The sequence below is a fragment of the Sander lucioperca genome, chromosome 14 (genome assembly GCF_008315115.2).
Source record: "Sander lucioperca isolate FBNREF2018 chromosome 14, SLUC_FBN_1.2, whole genome shotgun sequence".
In the NCBI taxonomy this organism is placed as follows: Eukaryota; Metazoa; Chordata; class Actinopteri; order Perciformes; family Percidae; genus Sander; species Sander lucioperca.
The window spans coordinates 6,708,319-6,730,248 of record NC_050186.1 but is presented as its reverse complement, the minus strand read 5'-3'; the positions used below and the strand labels follow the sequence as shown (position 1 = coordinate 6,730,248).

At 42.0% G+C, this 21,930-nt stretch overlaps 1 protein-coding gene across 1 annotated transcript; it reads right to left on the bottom strand.

The window, feature by feature from the left end:
* Positions 1–5,247: 5,247 nt before the first annotated feature.
* On the bottom strand, positions 5,248–20,884 carry reep5 (receptor accessory protein 5). Its single transcript, XM_031282161.2, has 5 exons — positions 20,644–20,884; positions 20,295–20,388; positions 9,142–9,280; positions 7,910–8,078; positions 5,248–5,570 (listed from the first exon to the last, which is right to left on the bottom strand). The coding sequence occupies exons 1-5, from the start codon at positions 20,759–20,761 to the stop codon at positions 5,521–5,523; spliced, it is 570 nt and encodes a 189-aa protein (XP_031138021.1). The 5' UTR covers positions 20,762–20,884; the 3' UTR covers positions 5,248–5,520.
* Positions 20,885–21,930: the final 1,046 nt, after the last annotated feature.

Here is a 21,930-nt window from a genome sequence, read left to right as displayed (position 1 = left end):
CGGCTGCTGCCCGGGCCTGCTAGTAGCAGCCATAGACTCCAGCACACAGCAGATGCCTTACAGGGACGGTGGACTCCAACCGGAAGCCTCAGTCAGTTCAGCATGGCTGGCATCTCCTCGCTTTCAGCTTCACCTTCATCTCGGGAACCTGGGAGATGAACGCCAGGGAGCAGCTCAAACAGGCAGCAGATTCAGAATAAATCAAAGCATATTTTTCTATCAAAGAGTTTAAAGCTGCATCGTTGTGTTCCACAGAACGCGGAGTTGTTTTTTTTTTGTTTGTTTTTTGTTTTCTTATTTTTATAAAAAAAAAAAACTTTTTTTTAAATTCTGGAAAAACTGACACAGTTTGACCCTGAGTGCTGCCTCATATTCCCCACCAACCAATGACACTGGATCCTGTATATGACTGTTGTCTATGTTTGTCCGTGCGTCTCTGTCTCTCTATCATGCTTACTGTGATTATCTACCTTATTTAAGTGTTAACTCGATGAGAAGTCGGTTGTCACACAAATCACGTCGATGTAAAGGTGTCCGGGCTCAGGCTCACCTCCTGAAGTACCTCATTCACAGCGTTTCTCATTTTCCTCAGCAGGTTTTCTTTTTCTTCCACCAGGCGTGAATTATTTAATAACATATCTTAGCTGTAAAAAAAAAATAACCTGGATTGGGGTTTTTTTGGAGAGCGAGGTGTATCATGTTTTTTTTTTTTTTTCCCTTTAATAATACTGTTGTAAATTTTGTAAAATAGTAAATCAGTGGTCTTTTTCCTCAGGCTTTTTTGGATTTGTTATGACTCTACTTCCCCCCCATCAACTCAGGCTTTTTTGTCGTTCTACGAGTCAGTTTCTGTATAATAGTTCTTTCATGATAATGCTTCAGAATGTAACTTTTGGTAAAGGGAAAGTTCTTTAATGATACTCAGTTTTATTCACTAGTGCTTAGTTCTTTTGCCTCGGTGTTGAAAATCAGCAAGTTGGAAGGAACTGACTTTTGAAATCAGTCTGTCTTTCAATAGAAGCACCTGTTAGATCTTAAATAAATTTGACTTTTTACATCATTTTTTTTTTCTTCTTGACCTTTCAGTTTTCTTTTCTACGTAGGCAATAATGTCAATGTTTCTATGCAGCCAAGTATATTTGTGGTGAACCACCCAACTGAATGAAGTCACTGTTACGGTTCACACTGTTGTACATAGATTTCCTCTATATTTCAAAATGAATTTACACTGAAAGTGCATGAATTTTTATGAACTGTTTTATATAGTTGTTTATGAAGCCATTAAAAATCAATCACTGTACTCACTCGTACCAACTCTCTTCAACACAGTGTCACGTTTTTGATTGTGCCAGCAGTCAGGCGTGTGTGGACGATGCTCATGGACCTTCTTCACAGCAGACATGTTGACTTGTCATAGTAGGAAAAGCACAGCTGAAATTGATAACCTTAAAAAGATGGCTCAATTCCATCAAGTGTCCCAGTGAGCTATTTCAGTGAGTCAGCATGCACAATACCAGGACCTCTCCTAAGTGGAATGCAGCCATCATGAATGGTTTTGAATACACCTGTGCTGTCGTGAAAAAGGTCTATTACGCTATCACCAACACCTGTTAAGATCCAATCGCTGCATAGAACTTTCCATGAGATCAGAGATCTTTAATGATTTTTAAACCAAGGACCCCTTATAGGGGAAGTTAGTTGTTTGTTTGTTTTTTTTCAACCTGGACCCTATGTTTCTATGTTTTTGTGGGTAGTGTAACTGACTGATGGAACAACAATCTTTGAAATTGGTCCAGTATTAACGGCAGCCACAGACTGCAATGTAACCCTATGGACTAATGTTCAGCATCAGTTTGGTCCACTAACAGTTCTGTTTTGTCTGACAACATTATGGAAAGGATCCCTACAGAGATAGACCTTTTAAAACCTCTTTAAGACATTTCTGTTTAACCAGAAACAGCTCTGAAGTCGCTAGCGCTAAACCAACCAGACTCCATTTAAAAAAACAGTACTTTTAGCGTGTATAGAGCCAGCATATATAATATATTACACATGTAAATCTGTAAACTATGTGTTTATTTCAACCAAAACTGGAGTTGTGATGGTTGAAAAAGTGGAAAGACGACCCAAAACGGCTTTTCACAGTTTTATTTTGTTTCTGTCGACTTTGAATGAAGTGTATTTTACGATGCTAAAATTACTGTTTATTTACATGGAGTCTGGTGGGTTTAGCGAACCTAATTTCGCGGATGTTATGTTTAAAAAAAGGATCTTACTTTTTACCAGGAAGGTCGACTTCCTCAGAAATCCTTCCCATAATGTTGTCAGACACAATATTAATCTCAGTGGCAAAACGAGCCATTTTGTGAACGTACATCCAAGATGGACAATTGTTCTATTAACTTATATTGAATAACTGAATTGAATTGAATTATATTGTAGCTTGTTTTTCTGCTGCAGACTGCAGCGATCTCTTATGTCAATATAATGTCATTTAGACATATTATTATATATTTATATTTAGACACTAAAACATAGGAAAATAGGGTCCAAGTTGAAAAAAACTGTAGTTACCCTTTTAGTAAGTGAATGAGAGACGGAGCAGGGACCCCCTACTACTAATATTGTATAAATAAAGTTGCATATTAAACCGGGCCTACAATAACGTGTAGGGTAGCCGATAGCCTTTACACATACCTTTTTAGTGCATAGAATACTAAGCTATTAAAAATAATTGCATGATTTTCTAAATTATGTTTTAATGTTAAACATACATGTAACACAGTGAATCTTTAGGATGAGCAGGATCTGTGCATGGCTACCTTGACTACCTTACCTACAGTATGCCTATCATCAGTGGGGATTTATATTTGCTAATATGTTGGATTAATGTTGAGACATCTTAATTTTTGAAAAAAACATTCAAAAATTAACAATAATTTGGAGGGCCCCAGACCCCCCTGTTAAAGATCTACATTAGATTGTTACTTGCTGTATGTCACTGTCATGACATTTGAGTGAATGAATCGGGAGATAGCTTTTTGGCTTCAGAGGGCTGAAGTGGAGAAATGCTCTCCACTCATCGATCCAGCTGTGCAGCATGTCCCTGTCCGAACCAATACATCCAGTTTACTGAAACATCTGTCTGCTCCATGTCCAGTATACGTTAGTCTCGCATTGCCAGCTCTATCTCCACAGCGCTGTGAAGTAAGGTCTGGCTACACCACAGATGCATTCTGGGATAGGAGAAAAAAACGCTCTGGGTTGTTTGCATTTCTTTCACAATCGTCTTGGGCGACGGTTGCTCTGCCAGAGAATGTCTAATAAGGCTTCTGAACTGGTTGCAGTTCCACTCTGGTTCCATATGGGGGTGCTCACAGGTGTGCAGAATGAATGGGACTCTATGGAGCTATACCCCTTAAAATCCACTTTTCTCAGGATATCATTTTTTGTCTAGTAATTTAAATGTTGCATTCGAAAGGGGAGGCTAAGAAAATACACACTGTCCTTCACTGACCAATCAGCATTCATTAGCAGAATGCTAGCGTGTTATGGGCAACAACGACTCAACCTGTAACAAATCAAAAGGACATAAGTACTCGTTCATTCAACTTTCGACCTATAATCCATGTTGAACTTGCAAAAACTACAATCAAATCTGAGATTTCTCAAAGACAATCAGGCGAAAGAGACAAATGTAGCCGTCTAGCTCCATAGACTCCCATTCATTTAGCCGTCTAGCTCCATAGACTCCCATTCATTATTCATTTTGCACTGGACCGTGATCACCCCCAGTGGAACTCTGGTGGAACTGCAACCACATTCGGTACAATGGGGCTTAATAGGGAGTGAACAGACTTTTCGTAGACTGACTCTGGCTCTGCAACATAGTCTCAGGAAGGAACTTGTTTTGATGGAACATTTGCACCCCGCATCCTGTTGCACAATCCAAATTTTCCTTAAAACTTGACATTTTCAGCGTGTATCTTGAAGTTTGTTGTTGTTTTCCGTGGTGGTGGGATTTTGAGAATGGCAACACACAGAGAGAGTGGACATCAGGCTTTATCCTGGAAATGTACTTCCGTTGATCCAGACTAAGTTCATGTGGTATCGACCTAAAACTCCTGTAAGGAGTGCACCTGCACTTGTACACTATATTTGTGATGAACTGCACAGATTTCTGAGGATGTTGCCAACATTTGTGTTTGCAAAGTCATGTCGGCTGCAGTATTTTGCATATGAGCATTTACACAGATTGTTAATGAACACGTCTGAGAGTAAGGTTCAATAGAAAATCAGTGTGATCCATTTTGCTAACTCGATGCATCACTGACGATAATTGTATTACACCTTTGAAATCTGTGTGACAGCAGCACGAAATGCATGGATTAGGAGAAAATGGGGAATAGACGTGAGAATTTCACACGCTTCTGAAAACTGATTGCCATTTGCAGATGGTGCCAAAGTAACAGAGAAAAACTTAATGTGCTTGTGGCAGTCTTAATTTGTTGTCTGAATTTGACATAGGAGCCCTCAACATGTCCTTAGTGATGTTGTCTGTTCTACAGTGGAACCTCGTATTAGCCGTCTCTGTTGTCCTCTCAGCATTAAGAGATGCAGCATGTTTCTAGAATGTCTTTTGGCTTTAAATTGTAAATGCCGTTTACAGTAGGCCCCAACTCCAAAAGTCTGAAATGCAACAACCTTTCTTAACCTACTTTTTTAGTAATAAACAAAAACTTTAGAATGTCTGTAAATGAAAATGTCTATAACAGGGGTGTCAAACATACGGCCCGTGGGCCAGAACCGGCCCTGGATGACTTTGCAAAGTGTGAAAATTGCAGTAGAAGTAATTCATTCCAATTCCAAATTTACCATTTTAGTTTCAGAGAATATACAAGTTCTTTTTCTGTAAATTTACAAATGTAATCTTAGAAAGTTTTTTTCTCTAAATATTACCCCTCTCTCCCAGGTCCGTAACATGATTATTTTCCAACAGCGGCCTTAGAACGCTGTCGGAGCAGAAGCAACTAGTGTTTCTCAACATCAAGCTGACAAGAAACTCTGGCAGATCAAGTTTCTGATCTGTCTGGAGAGGTCTACTGGTCTGGCCCACTGGAGATGGGAGATGTGCCCCATTCACTAAAATGAGTTTGACACCCCTGGTCTATAAGAAGGTGTTGGGGTAAATATGCTGCACACTATTCACAGCAAGTCTTTTCTTCAGTTTAATCACACACGAGAGAGTGAAAGAATCAAAGAACCACTTGAGTTGTTTTTTATTTGGTTCCTAAAGCGCGTCAGGGCCAGCAGACAGTTCTCTGAAAGCCATCCAACAAGGCAAAGTTAAATAAGTAAATTGAGCTGGGAAATGGCTTCAATTGATCCACGTGACATGTATAACATCTAATACAGGTTGGATGATGATTAAGATTGCATACAAAACAAACATTTTCAAGGCAACATTTCTCTCTGCAACCGAGTGGGCTCCAGAGACGCTGGGGACAGGAAGCCTCCGCCTTAGGAGCTCTTCTTCTCCTCAAAGATGATGTTTGCTGTGGCTTTCTTGGCTGTGGACAAATTACACACACACACACACACACACACACACACACACACACACACACACACACACACACACAAGTCAGATGGCTTGTTTGTTATGTAGAGTCGGATAGCTACCAACACCCTGATCTTCTACTTTGAGGCCTTTTTGTTTGATGCTAAGCTACTGTTTAGTGTGGTCTAGACCTACTCTATCTGGAAAGTGTCTCGAGATAACTCTTGTTATGATTTGATACTATAAATAAAATTGAATTGAATTAATGTGAAATATCGGCGCAGGAAATGTTGAGTTTCTTGACATCAGCTAAACTGTAGATGAAATAAATATAAAAATGTCTTAAATTCAACTCTTTGTATTCGTCAGTCAGTGCGTTTACATGCAGTTAAATACTACTACTACTACTACTACTACTACTACTACTACTACTATAATAAAACGATTATATTTGGGTTAAAGGTGCACTATGAGTTCCTGCATGACGTCACTTCTGTTGACGTTCCAAGTAAATTCCAAACAAAACAGAGCAGGCTCGCCCCTCCCCCCATGTTTCCCTAACTGTCATGACTAACTGACTGAAGGCAGCTACACACCGGGCCGATAATCGTCCGTCTGACAGTCTGGTGAGGTCAGTGACTCGAGTCTGTTCGGTGTGTTCCGTGCCGTCGTCAGTCGAGGAGCTGTCGGCCTTCGTTTGGGCTGATCTGACATGCTCAGTCAGAGACAGGGCAGTCGGTACTCACCCGGAAATGGTGAGCGGGATGACCGTGAGCCTAAGCCTCTCAAAATCTGACGTAAATCTTTCAAACTGACCTTTGTTGATCTGAAATGAAGACAGATTCAGCAACTGCACGGCCTATTTCTCTCTTAAAATGTTTTCAGAAACACGTTTTGGTGAACTATTTTAGTACGATATGAGTCAGCAGTAATGGCCGGTTGAAAAATCCAAAATCCGGAAGTAGACCGACGTGACGCGTTCGTCCAATCAGCTGCCAGTTTAAATTTTTTGGGCAATACAGATTAGCGCCGCCTGCTGTTATGGAGACGTATTACGTCTCGTCTCTTCGGTGTGTTCCGAGGCACTTTTTGGACCAACTCGGGGAGAGTGATCAGTCACACTGGCTTTTCTGCCGACGGTCGGCCGTCAGCTCTGTGTGTAGCTGCCTTAACTGTCACTAACCCCCATCCCCTCCCCCAACCATCTTGTCGATGATTGGCTGGAACGTGGTTTGTTGTATTTTGGTGCACAGCCTGTGCCTCTAGTGTCTGTTTGATGTTTACGACCCCTGTGTTGTCTCTGGGCTTTTTCACAGTGTATTCAGGGGCCAGGCAGCTAGCAGATCAAGGAGAGATGCCTACTATTTGAGACAAAAATGAAATCGCGCTGAAACCATGCAGGAACTCATAGTGCACCTTTAAGGTAATACAAAACACAGATTTTTCAAACGCCATGTTAACACCTTACCCCGGTTAAAATCAGAGTTCTCATAACCCGGTTAACAGACCTAGAGAACTCCTTCAGTAACCGGGGGATTCCTGCATGTTTACACCTTAAATGGAGCATGGTCTGGTTAAGTGTATGCACGTTTCAACTGCCCCTCCCTTCTCGTAGTTGTAGTAGTTGTAGTCATTGCTATGATACTATAAAACAAAAGTATCAGCGGGCCGTCTGTTTTACTCCCCGCTGAGGCAGCAGCGGAAACCGGGAGATGGCTAAACAGATTGTCCATCTCTGGGGCTGGGCCGGGAGGGTTACAGATATAATGAGCCGAACAAGTTGTCAGTCGTCCTGCGAGAGCACTGTGCTTTCCTACGCTGTGACAAGAGTGTGTGTGAATGAAACATTAAGTTGTTACATTTTACTAATTTAGTGGCCGGTCAGTGTAATTTTGACATAAGTCAACCGGCAGAAAAAGCCAGTTGTGCGTTGGCAGAGCGCCACCTACTGTACCGGAGGTAGAGTTACTCCTGTTGTTCTTCCCATTCTTCCCCGCTCATGGATACGGGGAGAACCGGCAGAACCCGGTTATTCATTGAACAGTTACTGCTGTGCACGTAAACCTTTTCTTAATACATCCATGATGTAAACGCACTGAAGGTTTCGGTCTGTCAGCCAAAAACTGAGTTCTGAGATTTGCAGATTTGTGCAAAGAGCAGAATGTACAGGAAGTCCCAAAGTGTTTAACCCGTGGGTTATTACACACTCTTGTTTCTCTTTCTATTCTACTGTTAATGTTATATTTTCATATACAGTTGTTTGACTTTTTTGTGATCCATTTTTGTTCCCCTTACACTTAAAACTCCAGTAGTTACAGTAAACACTACACAACGTGTCGCTTCACACACCCTCATCTTTGAACTTGTCAGCAGCTTCTGATGCCTTGTCCTTCAGGTTCTTCACCACGTCGTCAATCTTGGCTTCGTTCTTGAGGAAAAATGGTCTAATGACCCGGTTATAAATCACGACTGATCCGTTGGCGGCAGTCGGAGCCATGCACCACACCAGGAAGGCGCCCTGGGAAAGAAGACAAGAGTCTCTCATCAAAACGGGACATCACAGTTACATTACAGGTCAAACTAGTTTAGATTTTGTTGAGTTGCTGATTAGCAAAATGCTGAGTGAATTTAAGCTGGGCTGTTATTGTATTGTGAAGGGTAACAACGGAATATATATATAAGCATATCATTTTGCTGTGGATTGCTATTGAGTATTTTACACACAAAAAATGAAACCATGATGGAGAGAGGTTTGCCTTTTCAGGCCAGATTGCAATCTGAATCATTCACATTCTCTCTCTCTCTCTCTCTCTCTCTCTCTCTCTCTCTCTCTCTCTCTCTCTCTCTCTCTCTCTCTCTCTCTCTCTCTCTCTCTCTGATTATCACATACATGGCCCGTCCCTGAAAGCAAACACAGGCTCAGGGTGCTCCGCCCTCCACATGTTGATTAGTTTTCTCTGCTAAGAACTGAGAGAAAACACACACACACACACACACACACACACACACACACACACACACACACACACACACAGTGCGTCTCACTATCTTTGTGGGGACCCGTCATTGACATAATGCATTCCCTAGCCCCTTACCCTAACCTTAACCATCACAACTAAATGCCTAACCTTAACCCTTACCCTCACCCTAACCATAACCTAATTCTAACCCTAATCCTAAAACCAAGTCTTAACCCTCAAACAGCCTTTTAAAGTTGTGAGGTCCAGTATTTTGGCCCCACAAAGCTGTCCGCAAGTACACTGTATTCCCAGTTTTTGGACCCCACGAACATAGTTACACACACACACACACACACACACACACACACACAGTGTGAAGCGGTGCTCAATATGGTCAGAGTCCATTGTCAGACTCCAGGCACACTTAGCTGCGCTACAGAGATAGACGTTTTTGTTTAACATGAACACTGCAGTGAGTGGTTCCGGCTCCGGCTCCCAGGTAGGATATCAGGATCAACAGGGGAATGCTGCCCACTCAACTCCATGTATCAGTAGTTTTATGAATCAATTTGTCAGCACAACACATTGACTGAAACACAGAAAATACACCGGCTGGATTACCTTTCCCATATAGTAGAACGGGAACCAGGAGAGGAAGATATCAGCAAAAAACTCTGCCACGCTGAAGAGTCCATACACCACCCAGTAGGTCAGCCATTTGGTATCATCTTCTTTGGTGGCACTCTCAATGGCCTTAATCCTGGAAAGAGAGAAGAACAACATGGTCAAGTCAACATTAACCACACTCTTGAAAATGTCGCCCAGCATGTGGTCGTCCACAGGGTGCCATTTGTGAAAAAAGCAGAGGGGGGGATGTTTTTTGATCATTCAACAAAACAAAACATGCAAGAATGAAATCCCCCTTCTAATACCACCATGGATATAGAGCCACTCGACCAGCCATGCCAAAACACTTATTTATGAACTTCAATATCCAACGGAAAATAATCTCAGAATGAAATAACACAACGTGGTGTCAACGTGAAACACAGCGCTTTTAAGTCGGAGAGCAGAGTTCACTTCACAGTGAAAACAAAATACTTTCACCCAGCAAACTCTCATTCGTTCCTCGGGAGTTTTAATCCAAACCCAGATCTTTTTCCTAAACTTAACGGGTCGTTTTGGTGCCTAAACTTAACTGTCATGGCCGCATGATGCTCACTTTTTCTGTCTAAACTCCACTACCACGGCCCCTGAAAGCACCATCATCTGGCGGTGCCTGTAGCCGGCTCACAGTCACCTGTTGGCGGGGTCCTGGAGCTCTGTAGAGGCTAAATACAACCAGCAACTGCTGCTCCGATTTGATCTTTCTATGGCACCATAGACAGCCCTTTACTTAGTTTAAAATACTTCTATTTTAGGTATTTATATGGTCTATTGGTGAAGTAGCATTAATCACTTTGAGGGGGGTACATTTTCTCCCCACCCGGGATAAAAATAATTCAGCAGAGGCAGGGATATGTAGACCAGAAAGAAAGAAAGATTTTTCAAAATGAGACTGAATTGAAGTTGAACTCATCTGTCACCTCTGAAGTGATGAAAGACTAACTAAATGACTGTTGGTGAGAGATGGGAAGCAGAACACAATCTCCGCTGCCGCAGTCAAACCCTTACAACATACAGCTGTTACTAACCGACGAGCCCTCCCCAACATCATGCAACTCAATGAGCCAATGCTGCCGCTTTTCTGCTCAGGACACTTCTTCTCTACGATGTTTACAGGACAACTGCCCTTCGCAGACATCCAAAGAATCAATCTTTTCTGAAATGAAAGTTCTTCCAATGTTTCATCTGTAGCAAGGACTCTTCTTCTTTGACAGAACAGAACTCCTGACTGAGTTAGTTTAGTCTGTCTGCCTCCTACAGATTTGTATACATTTGTACAGAAGTGATTGTGTATTTGTAAGTTTATTATGTGTTATTATCACAGATTTTTTCCCATGCTATCTATGCCTGTACATCCTGGGTTTTGTTTAGTTTCCTGTTTTATTTTGTAGGTTCATTTCCCATTGTGTCGTGTCTTGTTTCACTTCCTGTCTTGTGCGTTTTCCCTTTGTGATTGGCATGTCCCGCCCTGATGCGTTTCACCTGTTCATCAGCCCTCCTGCCACCTGTCTGTCGTTTCCTCCCTCGTTGCCTTGTGAATTCAGTCTGTGTGCTCCCTCTGTCTGCTGTCAGTTCGTCGTCACTTGGTGCCAAGAAGCTCTGCCTGTTTCCTAGTGTCCCTGTTTTTTTCCTGCTTTTTTGGAATGAACTGACTGTGAGTTTATTTTTTCCTCAATATTTCACTGGAGTCCTAACCTGCAATTCTCCAAACTGTGACATTCTCCTGGTTTAAATTGAACCTCAGCATCGTTCCTCTCATGTCAACTGTAAATTGCAGTATGTCAGTCTCACAGGTTTGAGTACCAGATGGCCGACGTGTGTGTGTGTGTATGTGTGTTCGTGTTTAACTATATTTGTGGGTTCCAAAAACCGGGAATACAGTATACTTGTGGGGTCCGGACAGCTTTGTGGGGCCAAAATGCTGGACCCCACAACTTTAAAGGGCTGTTTGAGGGTTAAGACTTGGTTTTAGGATTAGGGTTAGAATTAGGTTATGGTTAGGGTTTAGGTTAGGCATTTAGTTGTGATGGTTAAGGTTAGGGTAAGGGGCTAGGGAATGCATTATGTCAATGACTGGTCCCCACAAAGATAGTGAAACGTGTGTGTGTGTTTTTTTTTATCTTCAGAGTGAGTAGTGACTCTAGAGTCATAGTGAGAGAAACACAGTGTCTCCCCTGTTCTTTCTGACCACGGTGGGAAATCTGGAGCAGGAGAAGTTAACCCTCTCCTTGATTTCATGTTGTTGATGGAGAAGGAGAACCAGGAAATGAGTCGGGGGGGAAATGCTACGCTACCAAGCCATGGCCGAGCGACGTGCGTGTAGTTACATTTTGCGAGAGGTGCACGTCAGGCTAGGGTCCGTGTCTCCACGTACCTACGGCGTCTATTTACCGCAGGACCACACATTGGGCTTAACAGGCTGCCACCGTTTTTTAGACAGACTCTCAGAAACATCTACACAAACTATGATATGACTTTCATAACAGCTGCACATTCAGCTGTTGGTTGAACCCTGCCTGCTTTAAAGTCTCACTGCTGTGGTCAAACAGAGGCATATACTGTAACACTGATCCTCTGCACAAACTAAACTAGAGCAGCTTCCAGCCTCGGCCCCCTCCCTCTCTACTCTTCTACTGTGAACAAGACCTCGAGTCACAGCACTGGCAAGTTATTTATCATCCACACCTGTGCCTCTGCATCTGCATGTAGGTCTGTTCAAAGAAAGAATCCACTCTCTTTACTGTGGATACACAATATTGCGTGCATGCTTATAGTACACAACAACCAAACACTGGTTACCCTCATCTCACTAAGAACATTCAGCTGAAACCATCAACATCCTGTGTGAGTCCTGGGGCCGTACTACAGATTCTTTTTTCTTATCTTGCAGCTCCTATCTTAACTGTTTGGTATCCATGGTAATAAGGGGTTAAGACCTGATTTAGGAAAAAAGCCATAACAGGTAAACAGTTCCTAAGTCGATCCTAACTAAAAATAGGAAAAGTGCATTAAACAACTTCCCAGAATCTTTAACTCTCCGAACTTTAAGATAACTGTTGAGCTGTCTTTACATTTTTTTCCTGCTAAGTTTGTGTCACTTGCGCCCACGTCGGTGGATGGGGAGGAGAAAGGCTCCAACATACATTCAGCATCCGGACAGCTGCGGATTTGAACCGGCCGTGCCGAAGTGAAAGTGGATGCATTCTGGGAAAGCGGCTGCATGTGTCCACAAAAATGCATACACGCAACAATGTGGCTGCGTGACCAGTACCAGTCCACAGCTGTCCACAGACGCGCAGAAAGTATGTCCAAACCTGCGACCAACAAGCTGTCAGCTGACTGTTGGTTAACAGATGATCGGTCAAAGAGGGTCAGCTATCGTTAAGAAATAAAAACCTAAATTGGCATCCCTAGTTTGAATTTATGCTTCAATGGCAAACACAGTTACAATTGAAAAGTTTAGCTCGGCGAGATGTTAGTAGTGGCATGAGTTGCTACGTAACGTTTACATACGCTGTAAGTTGATAAGCGATGTTGGATCGAGTATTTAGGATTTTCTAACCTGAGATAAGATGGGATTCCTAAAGTTAGCTAGGATTTGTTTCTGTAATACCAAATTGGGAAAAATCCTAACTGAGACTCTTCTTGTCTTAACTCCAGACTTAAGAAGTTTCTGTAATACATTATGTCCCCAGCAAACTGGAAACTGTAAGCATCTGCAGTGGCACATTTAACAGCCAAAGCACATCACATTACACTGCTGGCAAAGAAATAGATTTTCCTCATAGAGGAAGATTAAGAAAGAGCTTCTTTCTTAAAATAAGGCAGTGCAAAGACAAGTTGGTTTGCTCCTGACAGTAACTTCCCTTATCTGATCATGAGATGATTGAATGAGGGAATCATGTGATGAATTATCTGATCATAATTTGGTTTTGCGATCATGGTATCATGCTGTATAATGTCATATTAATAAATGACTGAAGTAAAAGATTAAAAAAGCTCTCGAACCAGTTGACACATTTAGGGCAGCATCAAATGTTCATTTCCATTGCAGTACCAATTTCAGTGACACGCTGTGCTGAACTAAACATTCCTGGGATGTTTCTGAAAGGTAAATAAAGGTGTACTCCACAGCACTACCGCACAGTTTGCAGACTGACAAGGGACCGCGGGTGACTCAGCGTTAACTATGACCTTGATAGTTACTGATTAAAAACTCCTTTTGAGATGTGGGTGAAGTGAAAGCTGACCACATTACCCATCATCTTTCAGGCTGTGTGCGTGTGTATCTCCAGGTTGTAACACAGGCTTCCTATTATGTGTCTCCACGCTCAATCTTGACATGACATCACTATGACATCATCAGGGTTATTTTCTCAGAATTTACCAAGCTTCCCGGAGCCACAGAAGACATTATAGCACTGTTTGCTTGGGCCGAGTAGTATCCATGAAACGGAGCATAAAGTGTGTAATTGGAGTTGCCCTTTAACTCCCTGCAGCCATTTGAAGGCACAACCCCCCCCTCCAAACCATACAACCATATCGGTCGTTTGTTCCTCCTCTCTAATACGACCCACAGGAGCGTTTCATAAATTAGCGGCCCTAGTGGTGGCAGGAAATATGACCTCATATCTACACCAGAGAAGGTAACGGTGGCGGTTTTAAACACGTGGTTAACGTTGCGAAACGGTCCCAGTTTGGTTAGGTTTAGACACCAAAACTACTGAGTTAAGTTGATAAAAAGATGGAGGTTTGGGTTCCAATCAGACGTCACTTCCCTTCCTGAAGGTTACCACGTGACGTAGCTCCGTTTGTTCCCAAAAGTTTCCTTTTCTTTTCAAACGGGACCCCGGTCTCCTGGGTGAAAGTCCTGTGTTTGTCGATCTGACATGAAGACAGATTCAGCAACTGCATGGCCTATTTCTCGCTTAAAATGTTTTCAGAAACACGTTTCAGTGAACTATTTTCGTAAAATAAGAGATCGCATTCTGAACGAGCCGCCATTATGGTCGGTTTTGAAATTCGGGAGCAGCCAGCCCCACGTGACGCGTTCGTCCAATCAGGTGCAGGCATCGCAGTTGTAGGAGGGCGGAATCTGTTTTCTTTGCTTGTCAGTGGTCAGTGAAGAGAAAATGGTGGCGAGCTCAATAGCGTGCAATGCTGGGAAGCGGGACAATCCCATCCGTGAAAACGTGTATTTGGACACGTACTATAAGAAAGCGCCGCTAGAGCTGGAACAATTCCAAATGTTGCTGTACATTAACTGTCTCAGAAATAATTTCGATTAACAATATAGTCTCTTTCAGTCAAATTTACAAATATGTATTTATTTATTACTTTGTTTTTAAAAGTTCTGAGTGAATCCCAGGATACATCTTTTGGTTCTATATCACTGTTATATGACCAGATAACGTAACGTTTTGCAGAACGAGGCGTTTTAAAGCGGAAAAAAATAGTCATCCCTATTGGCAAAACTACGTGGCAAAATGGTCATCACTGTTTCTTTACTTATGATTTTTTCATTTGTGTTGCGTGTCAACACCTAACAATTTACATAATAATAAAATGATATAGTCCTCTGAAAAAAAGGTGGTGGGTGGTAATGGTGGGCTCAACAGTCCGACCAATAATCACTTATATAATTACAATTTGGCATATCTATCATAAACAGTCAAACCTTAGGTAATGTTAGTGTTCATTGCGACTAAAGAAAAAAAACGCTATGACCTAAAAATATTGCGATTAGACAGTTATGTAACAGGACAGCGATGTGTAACAGTGGAAGCAGACAAGCAGAACATGTCTTATTGCATCAGACACATTATACTTTTGTACCATCACTGTGACTATTAATTATATTTAGACTCAATTATATGATGGACATAACTAGTATGCCAACTGTAGACATGTACAAATATCCATTTCATTATTCTCGTCATTATTATTAGAGTATTTACATCTACTTTGAGTAAGTGTACGATAATAAAAAGGGTTGAATTTTTTCTGACTTTTTATAGGCCAATGTTTTTGTGCCATTTGTTATTTTGCTAAAATAAGTCCCTAAATTCCTTACAAAGGTTGTTCTTCTTAACACGGCTATTTAAAACACCAAGTGTGCTGTTTCAACAGAGCCCATATTAATAGTTACAAGTATACAACATACAGAGTTACAGAGACACACGCTGGTTTCCTGTTCTCTAGTTCCTGTTGGTTATGGTTAACCTTCCCTCTTGTCAAAAACACAGCGGCATTATTAAAATAATGGTTATCAGTAAGCAGTATTTAGTTTTTCGCTTGAAGTTTGTTTCTAATAGCAGTCTTTTTATCATGCATTTCTATTCTCCCTGAGGCCTGTGTGTCGCCGTATAAAAGCTCCTCTCTGTTTCAGTCACAGGCTCCCATGGTGTTTAAGTACAGCACACTGCCAGCTTTAATAGTCCAACTACCAGAACTGACAAACGGCTCAACTGTCCGCAAGATCCTCTCAACACTCCCGTCTGTTGCCTTCAAAACTCGGCGTACCGGCCCCGGAGGGAAAGGTTAGGCTGTCTGGGTGCCACAAGTTATATATCAGTCAGGAAAAGATGTTGGAGCATGTGAACAGTGAAGAAATACTAAGGTCTCTAGTTTCACAGCAGTGTGGTTACTATGGTCGCCACCTTCAATGTGCAAAAATAAGGGACACCTTGCCAGCGGCCCTATGCACAAATCAAGAGACACTTAGGCTACATTTACATTTCTACGTTTTTGGTTGTTTTTTTGAGTTTTGATCCAAAAGTGATCTCCGTGCACCAAGTGTTTTTATCTCCAGTAGAAGAACTGATCTCTGTTTAAACTAACACGCCCAAACCTCATATCTCATCAACATTCTGGTATACTGGACATAAACAGTAGGCAGCGTGTAGACTCCGCCCACTGCTGGTAGTTGCCATGGTAACATTAGTAGCTTTAGTCTCAGAGAACGAGACGTCGTGACCGATAAGACCCAATCAGGAGGAGAAACGTTGGCATCAGTGTCGGTGTTGTCAAAGGTGAATGAGATGGGGAAACGCCAGAGCAGGGGGAATGAGAGGGGGAAACGCCAGAGCAGGGGGAATGAGAGGGGGAAACGCCAGAGCAGGGGGAATGAGAGGGGGAAACGTAGCAGAAGATATTCCTTTTTAAACCAAAACGTAGTAGTGTAGATGTAGTCTTAATTTCCTGAATAATGGTAATTGTTTTAGGGACAGGGCAGTTTGTCATTCCAACCCAATATCAATCAGAGGATCCAGTAAGAGATGATAAGAAAAGATGACAAAAAACAGTTTGCTTCACATGTTAGAAAGTTCGATGGAGATGAGCCAGGCCTGCGCAGAATCGATCATTGGCAATCAGCGTCCAATGCATGCTGGGTAGATCTGTGTCCGACTTGATCCCGACTTGGTCTGACGTCATGCACATGGGAAACGATAACTCACGAGATCAAGGCGGCCGCAGGTTATAGAGCCAGGCGCCACAGTTGCTCTCCACCCACTGCAAGACCCAGGGCATGATGGGAAACGCCTGGCTCTCAGCTGATCTAACAGCTGATTGGTTCAGAATCGACTCAACATGATGACGTTTTATATCAACTTTTTATTGGTTTTGAATCAGAGGGATTTTAATTGCTTTTTGTCTGATTTAAAGGCTTATTCTATAAGAACACATGTAGTGTGGCTGATAGTGACATTTAGAAGTCAGAGAGACTAAATCTGATCAGATGACAGATCATCTCCAGTCTGTTATTATCAGTAACAGATCACATGTAGAGCATTTTGAGAGCTACTCTGTCATAATAAAAACAACTGGAGACTGTGTACAGGCTGATATATGGGTCTGATAACATTTTATTAAATCGGAATAGGACCTAACAGGATGTGAGTGTTTCTGTGACTTCCTGTTCAGCCTGAAGGCTGCTGGAAACAGCTGGAAACTGTCAGACTGTACCGCGGCTTGTTGTCCCCGCCCCGGCTGCTGCCGCCTGCTCTCTTCCACTTTACAGGCGAGGCGACGCTCATCTCCAACAAGCCTATTATCTGGGAACCTTGCACACAACTGCCCAGCAGGGTTGGTCTTACTCTGGAGTCTTTAGTGATGTAACATCAAAGGGCAGGGCTGTATTCAATACACCTACTCAGGTTCAAACTTGTTCACTATCTGAGCCTTCAAAGCCTCTGAACACCCACACAGGTGTTTTCAGTTCTTCTGGCTGATTAAACTCTGCACAGGTTGAAGGTGGGCCGGAGCTTGGATGGAAATGTATTAGGTCACAAATCCTCTACCAATAAGAATGGCAGAGGTGTCATTTGTCCCGCCCTAACAGATGCAACAAAGCAAATGAGACTTGGGAAGATGTCCATCAATCAGTCTGACCACGCCCACACAGTCCTGATAGGTCCAATCATAATCTATGCTGGAATTTAAATTCCTGTTTAAGTTTTGACCAATGTGTTGCTGCATTTAAAAAGTTTACAGTTGAATTGTGATTCCTGTTAATTTTGAAGATACTCCCCCACCCCCCCAAGTTGCTGGTGCAGTCTTATTGTAATGATTAATAACAATTCATTAAATGTATATTTGTTTGATTGGTTACATTTTGTTTTACAAAGTTAGGAAAGCAATGTTTAAGTCCGGCCTGAACACACACACACACACACACACACACACACACACACACACACACACACACACACACACACACACATTAACAAACACAGAGCAAGTGTTCATTGTTTTCTGCTGTTTTCTTGGTTTTGGTTCCCTTCCTTTTTTATTTATTATTAATATAATTATAAAGTAATAAATAAATAATTATAAAGTAATATTATAAATATACATGTTTTTTCTTTATTTAGAACAGCTGAAGAGAGACAGGAAATGGTGGAGAGAGAGGGGGATGACATGCAGCAAAGCGCATCGGGTCAGACTCTAACCCGGGCCACTGGCAAGGACTGAGCCTACACGGGGCGCACGCTCTACCAGGTGATCTAACGGCCGCCCCGACTCTTTATTTCTTTTTTATTTTACGCTGGGGAAATACTGTCTTTGTTACACTCATGCCAATAGAGCGCTGCAGGAATGAGTCGTCAATGAGTCAGCATTTTTGCACTTCCAGTTCCCTCGTCTCAAAGCCCATGAGTTTTTGGTCACATGGCGGAAATAAGGTCTGTGGTTAACACAAGCTTAGGAGAGTTTACCACTTTGTTCTACGACATGAATCATGTCAGTACCAACTCTTGAATTTTAAAGGTTGTACGTGTCTTAAAAAAGGCGGCTGCTAGCAAGGGGTTAAATGAGACTACAAACGCCATCATGGCGAACACGTGAAATCAGCTGGAAGCTAGAGGTGTCGGCATGGGCATAGATTTCAGGGTGGATGCAAAGGGATACGTTGTCCCCCTCAAAAATATGATTGTCTTGAAGTGGAGCTTATGTCCACATTGTCACTTCTTTTGTTGACGTTTGTCGCTTTTTTTTGGACCTTTGTGCACTTTTTCCAATGTTTTTGTTGCTTTTTTTCAGCATTTCTGAAGTTTTTTTTTTTTTTTTTTACGTTTTCAGAAGTTTACTAACTGAGCAGCTTTGAATGAGAGAATTTTATAAAGGCCTAACAGAAAATGTTGCGTATTTTAACTGTAGGTACACATATTCTTCTCATTTTTACTTCCGAGGCAAAGTCCAGGTAACAAGCTGCCAGAACCTTTCTGTTATTTTACGGATTTATTTCTTAGAGTGTAGGAAATAAAGTGTTTGATGCTGAAACTTTTCTGGGGGACAATCCCCAGAGCCCCCGGTTATAATAGGCACCCCCATGTTGAAACTAAACCTACTCCCTTGGGTGGTGGCGTTGTCATGCTACTGTGGTGTAGTTTTATAACCTAATGTTAGCTCTTCGCTTCTGGTGATTGCGTTTACACTTCTGAAATCATAGAAGTGGAGTTCATTTGTGAAGATTATCTTGCTGGACAAAACTCTGGAGTAGCATGAACTTTGGTTGGCCACAGAGCTTATTTTCTGCAGTAATCCAAAATCCCACTGGCTATTTGTCAAGGGAACCAGGATGATGCTATCTTCCGAGTTGGACGACAAATGTACGTCATCCCGGAAGCACTCGATGAAGCATAATAAGCACATAATCATTATTGACTTGCTCTTTTATTACTCTTATTTTACCTTGAATTTGACTGTGAGCAACTGCAACTATATATATAACTATAATTTCCCTGATGGGATCAATAAAGTATTCCGATATTTTTCATTAAAAAAATTACTCAAACCGATTAATTTAAAGTGCTCATATTATGCTCATTTTCAGGTTCATTATTGTATTTAGAGGTTATATCAGAATAGGTTTACATGGTTTAATTTATAAAAAACACCATATTTCTGTCTGTTGTACTGCACATTGCTGCAGCTCCTCTTTTCTTTAAGGACTACTAGCCAGTCAGAAGCAGAGTATGAGGGCGTGCCCTGACAGTAGCTAGGTAAGGACTACTAGCCAGTCAGAAGCAGAGTATGAGGGCGTGCCCTGACAGTACCTAGGTAAGGACTACTAGCCAGTCAGAAGCAGAGTATGAGGGCGTGCCCTGACAGTACCTAGGTAAGGACTACTAGCCAGTCAGAAGCAGAGTATGAGGGCGTGCCATGCTAGCAGCTAGGCGAGCATTATAACGTGTGTTCCAAAGTGACCACGTTTGTCTCTGAAGTAAAGGCTGGACTACAATAGAGCTGTTTGGAGCAGTTTGTGAACAGTGTTTTCTGTTGGAGATGGTAAGTCCCTTTGGGGGGTGGACTTTGGGCTTTTTCACTTTTGTAAACCTATTACATGCACAAAAAAGATACATAACACAATAAAGGAAAGGGAAAAAGCCAAAAAGCATAATATGATCACTTTAACAGTTGATTGATTCATCTTTGCAGCTCTACTTAGTGGACAGATTTAAGTTTCCTTAACCAAGCAATACATTTTAAATGAGTTTAAAATGGTTTTAAACTCATTTAAAGTTTAAAATGGATTTGTGTGTGTGTGTGTGTGTGCGTGTGTGTGTGGGGCCCCTCCTTGACAGAAGTGCTAAGAATAAGACACTTACGATATGTATGCTGGGTAAAGGAAGCCGATGAGGTTACACAGCAGGGAGGCTCCGTAACCAATGACCAGGTACACTGCGATGATGACGACGATAGCTGGAACAAATCACACCAGATGTTTATCACCCCACAAATATATATTACAGCCTACTGCCCAGTTCAAATAAATAACTTCTACTATTACTCATAGACTGTGTATGAAGAGCTATTACTGACCAAATCAAGAACCATGTTTAATTTCTCTAGTTGGGTTATGACGAAATGTAAATGAAGCCGACTCCTGCCTCTGAGGTGCGTTTGTTCTCTCGCTGTTTCATCTATTTTTCCATCCCCGCCCCTGTCAACACTCACCCAGAGCGATGTACGTCCTGCTTACTCCGGTTCTCGCCTCGACTTTTGCCAGCCCATCTGTCATGAGATTCTTTTCATGGAGGAACTTATTAAATCTGTCTTTGAGCCCCTGCGCCATGGCTGCACTTCCTTCTTTAGCGAGGCTGCTTGCGAAATTAGTTCAGAGTCAAACTGCGACAAGCCTGCAACCCAATATACCGCTAGGCTCTGAGGCGTCGAGTCAGACCGGATGTACAATACAGCCTCCCAACTGCAGAGTTTCAAAATAAAAGCACGAGGTCTATTTAATGTTGTGAATTTTACTGAAAATCACTTAGTCAATTAAAACCATAGACTGTAAATATTAATGGACAGAGCGTGTGTGACGTCACCCATTGGTTTGAGGAGATCTGCTGTGAGCATAGACAGTATATAAGATTGGACCAACAGATCCTGTGTCTCTGGACGGAGATCAGTGAAGGATATTAGAAGTACTTTTCGGTGATGGCTGAGCGTTACTGAGCAGCCTCCAACTGGGAGAGACGACGTAGATGTGACGTGAGCAACCTGTCTGAAAGTTGGAAGTCTTCTGGTAGCTGTGCCAAGAGAAATCTCAATCATTCCCAATCTAGCAGAGACGGAGAGCGTAGGTATATGTAAGGAGATAACATAGACACAGGCTAATTATTGCTCACTAAAATGCTAGTTAACATTAGTAATTAAACTTAAACAGCTAATATAAGTCCAAACTGCCTGCAAGCTTCTCCTGTACTATACGGTAATTCCTCTACTATGAGACAGTAAGTCTCGTGGTTATGACCCAATCGTTAGCCTATTTTTATAAAAACGTCTGCTACGGAGCCATAACATGAGATACAAGGTAATGGAGCCTTTTATACATTGTTGTGTTTCTTTAGAAATAAACAATGGACAAATAGAGTCTTTAAACGCTTCAGATGTAAAGTTATTCACTGTCAAAGTGACAAAATGAATGGCAGTCAATGGGATGCTAACGTCGGGTGATCTGATAAAGTTCCCTTGGCCTTTGGAATTAAAATAGCCCCACATCATCACATACCCTTCACCATACCCCCACATCATCACATACCCTTCACCATACCCCCACATCATCACATACCCTTCACCATACCCCCACATCATCACATACCCTTCACCATACCTAGAGATTGGCATGGGGTACTTTCCATAAAATCATCTCTCAATGCAAATCAAACCAGCTATTAGGCTAACTGAAATAAAACCATGTATCCCATAATAACCATAATCCAACAGGTTGGATTTTTTCCT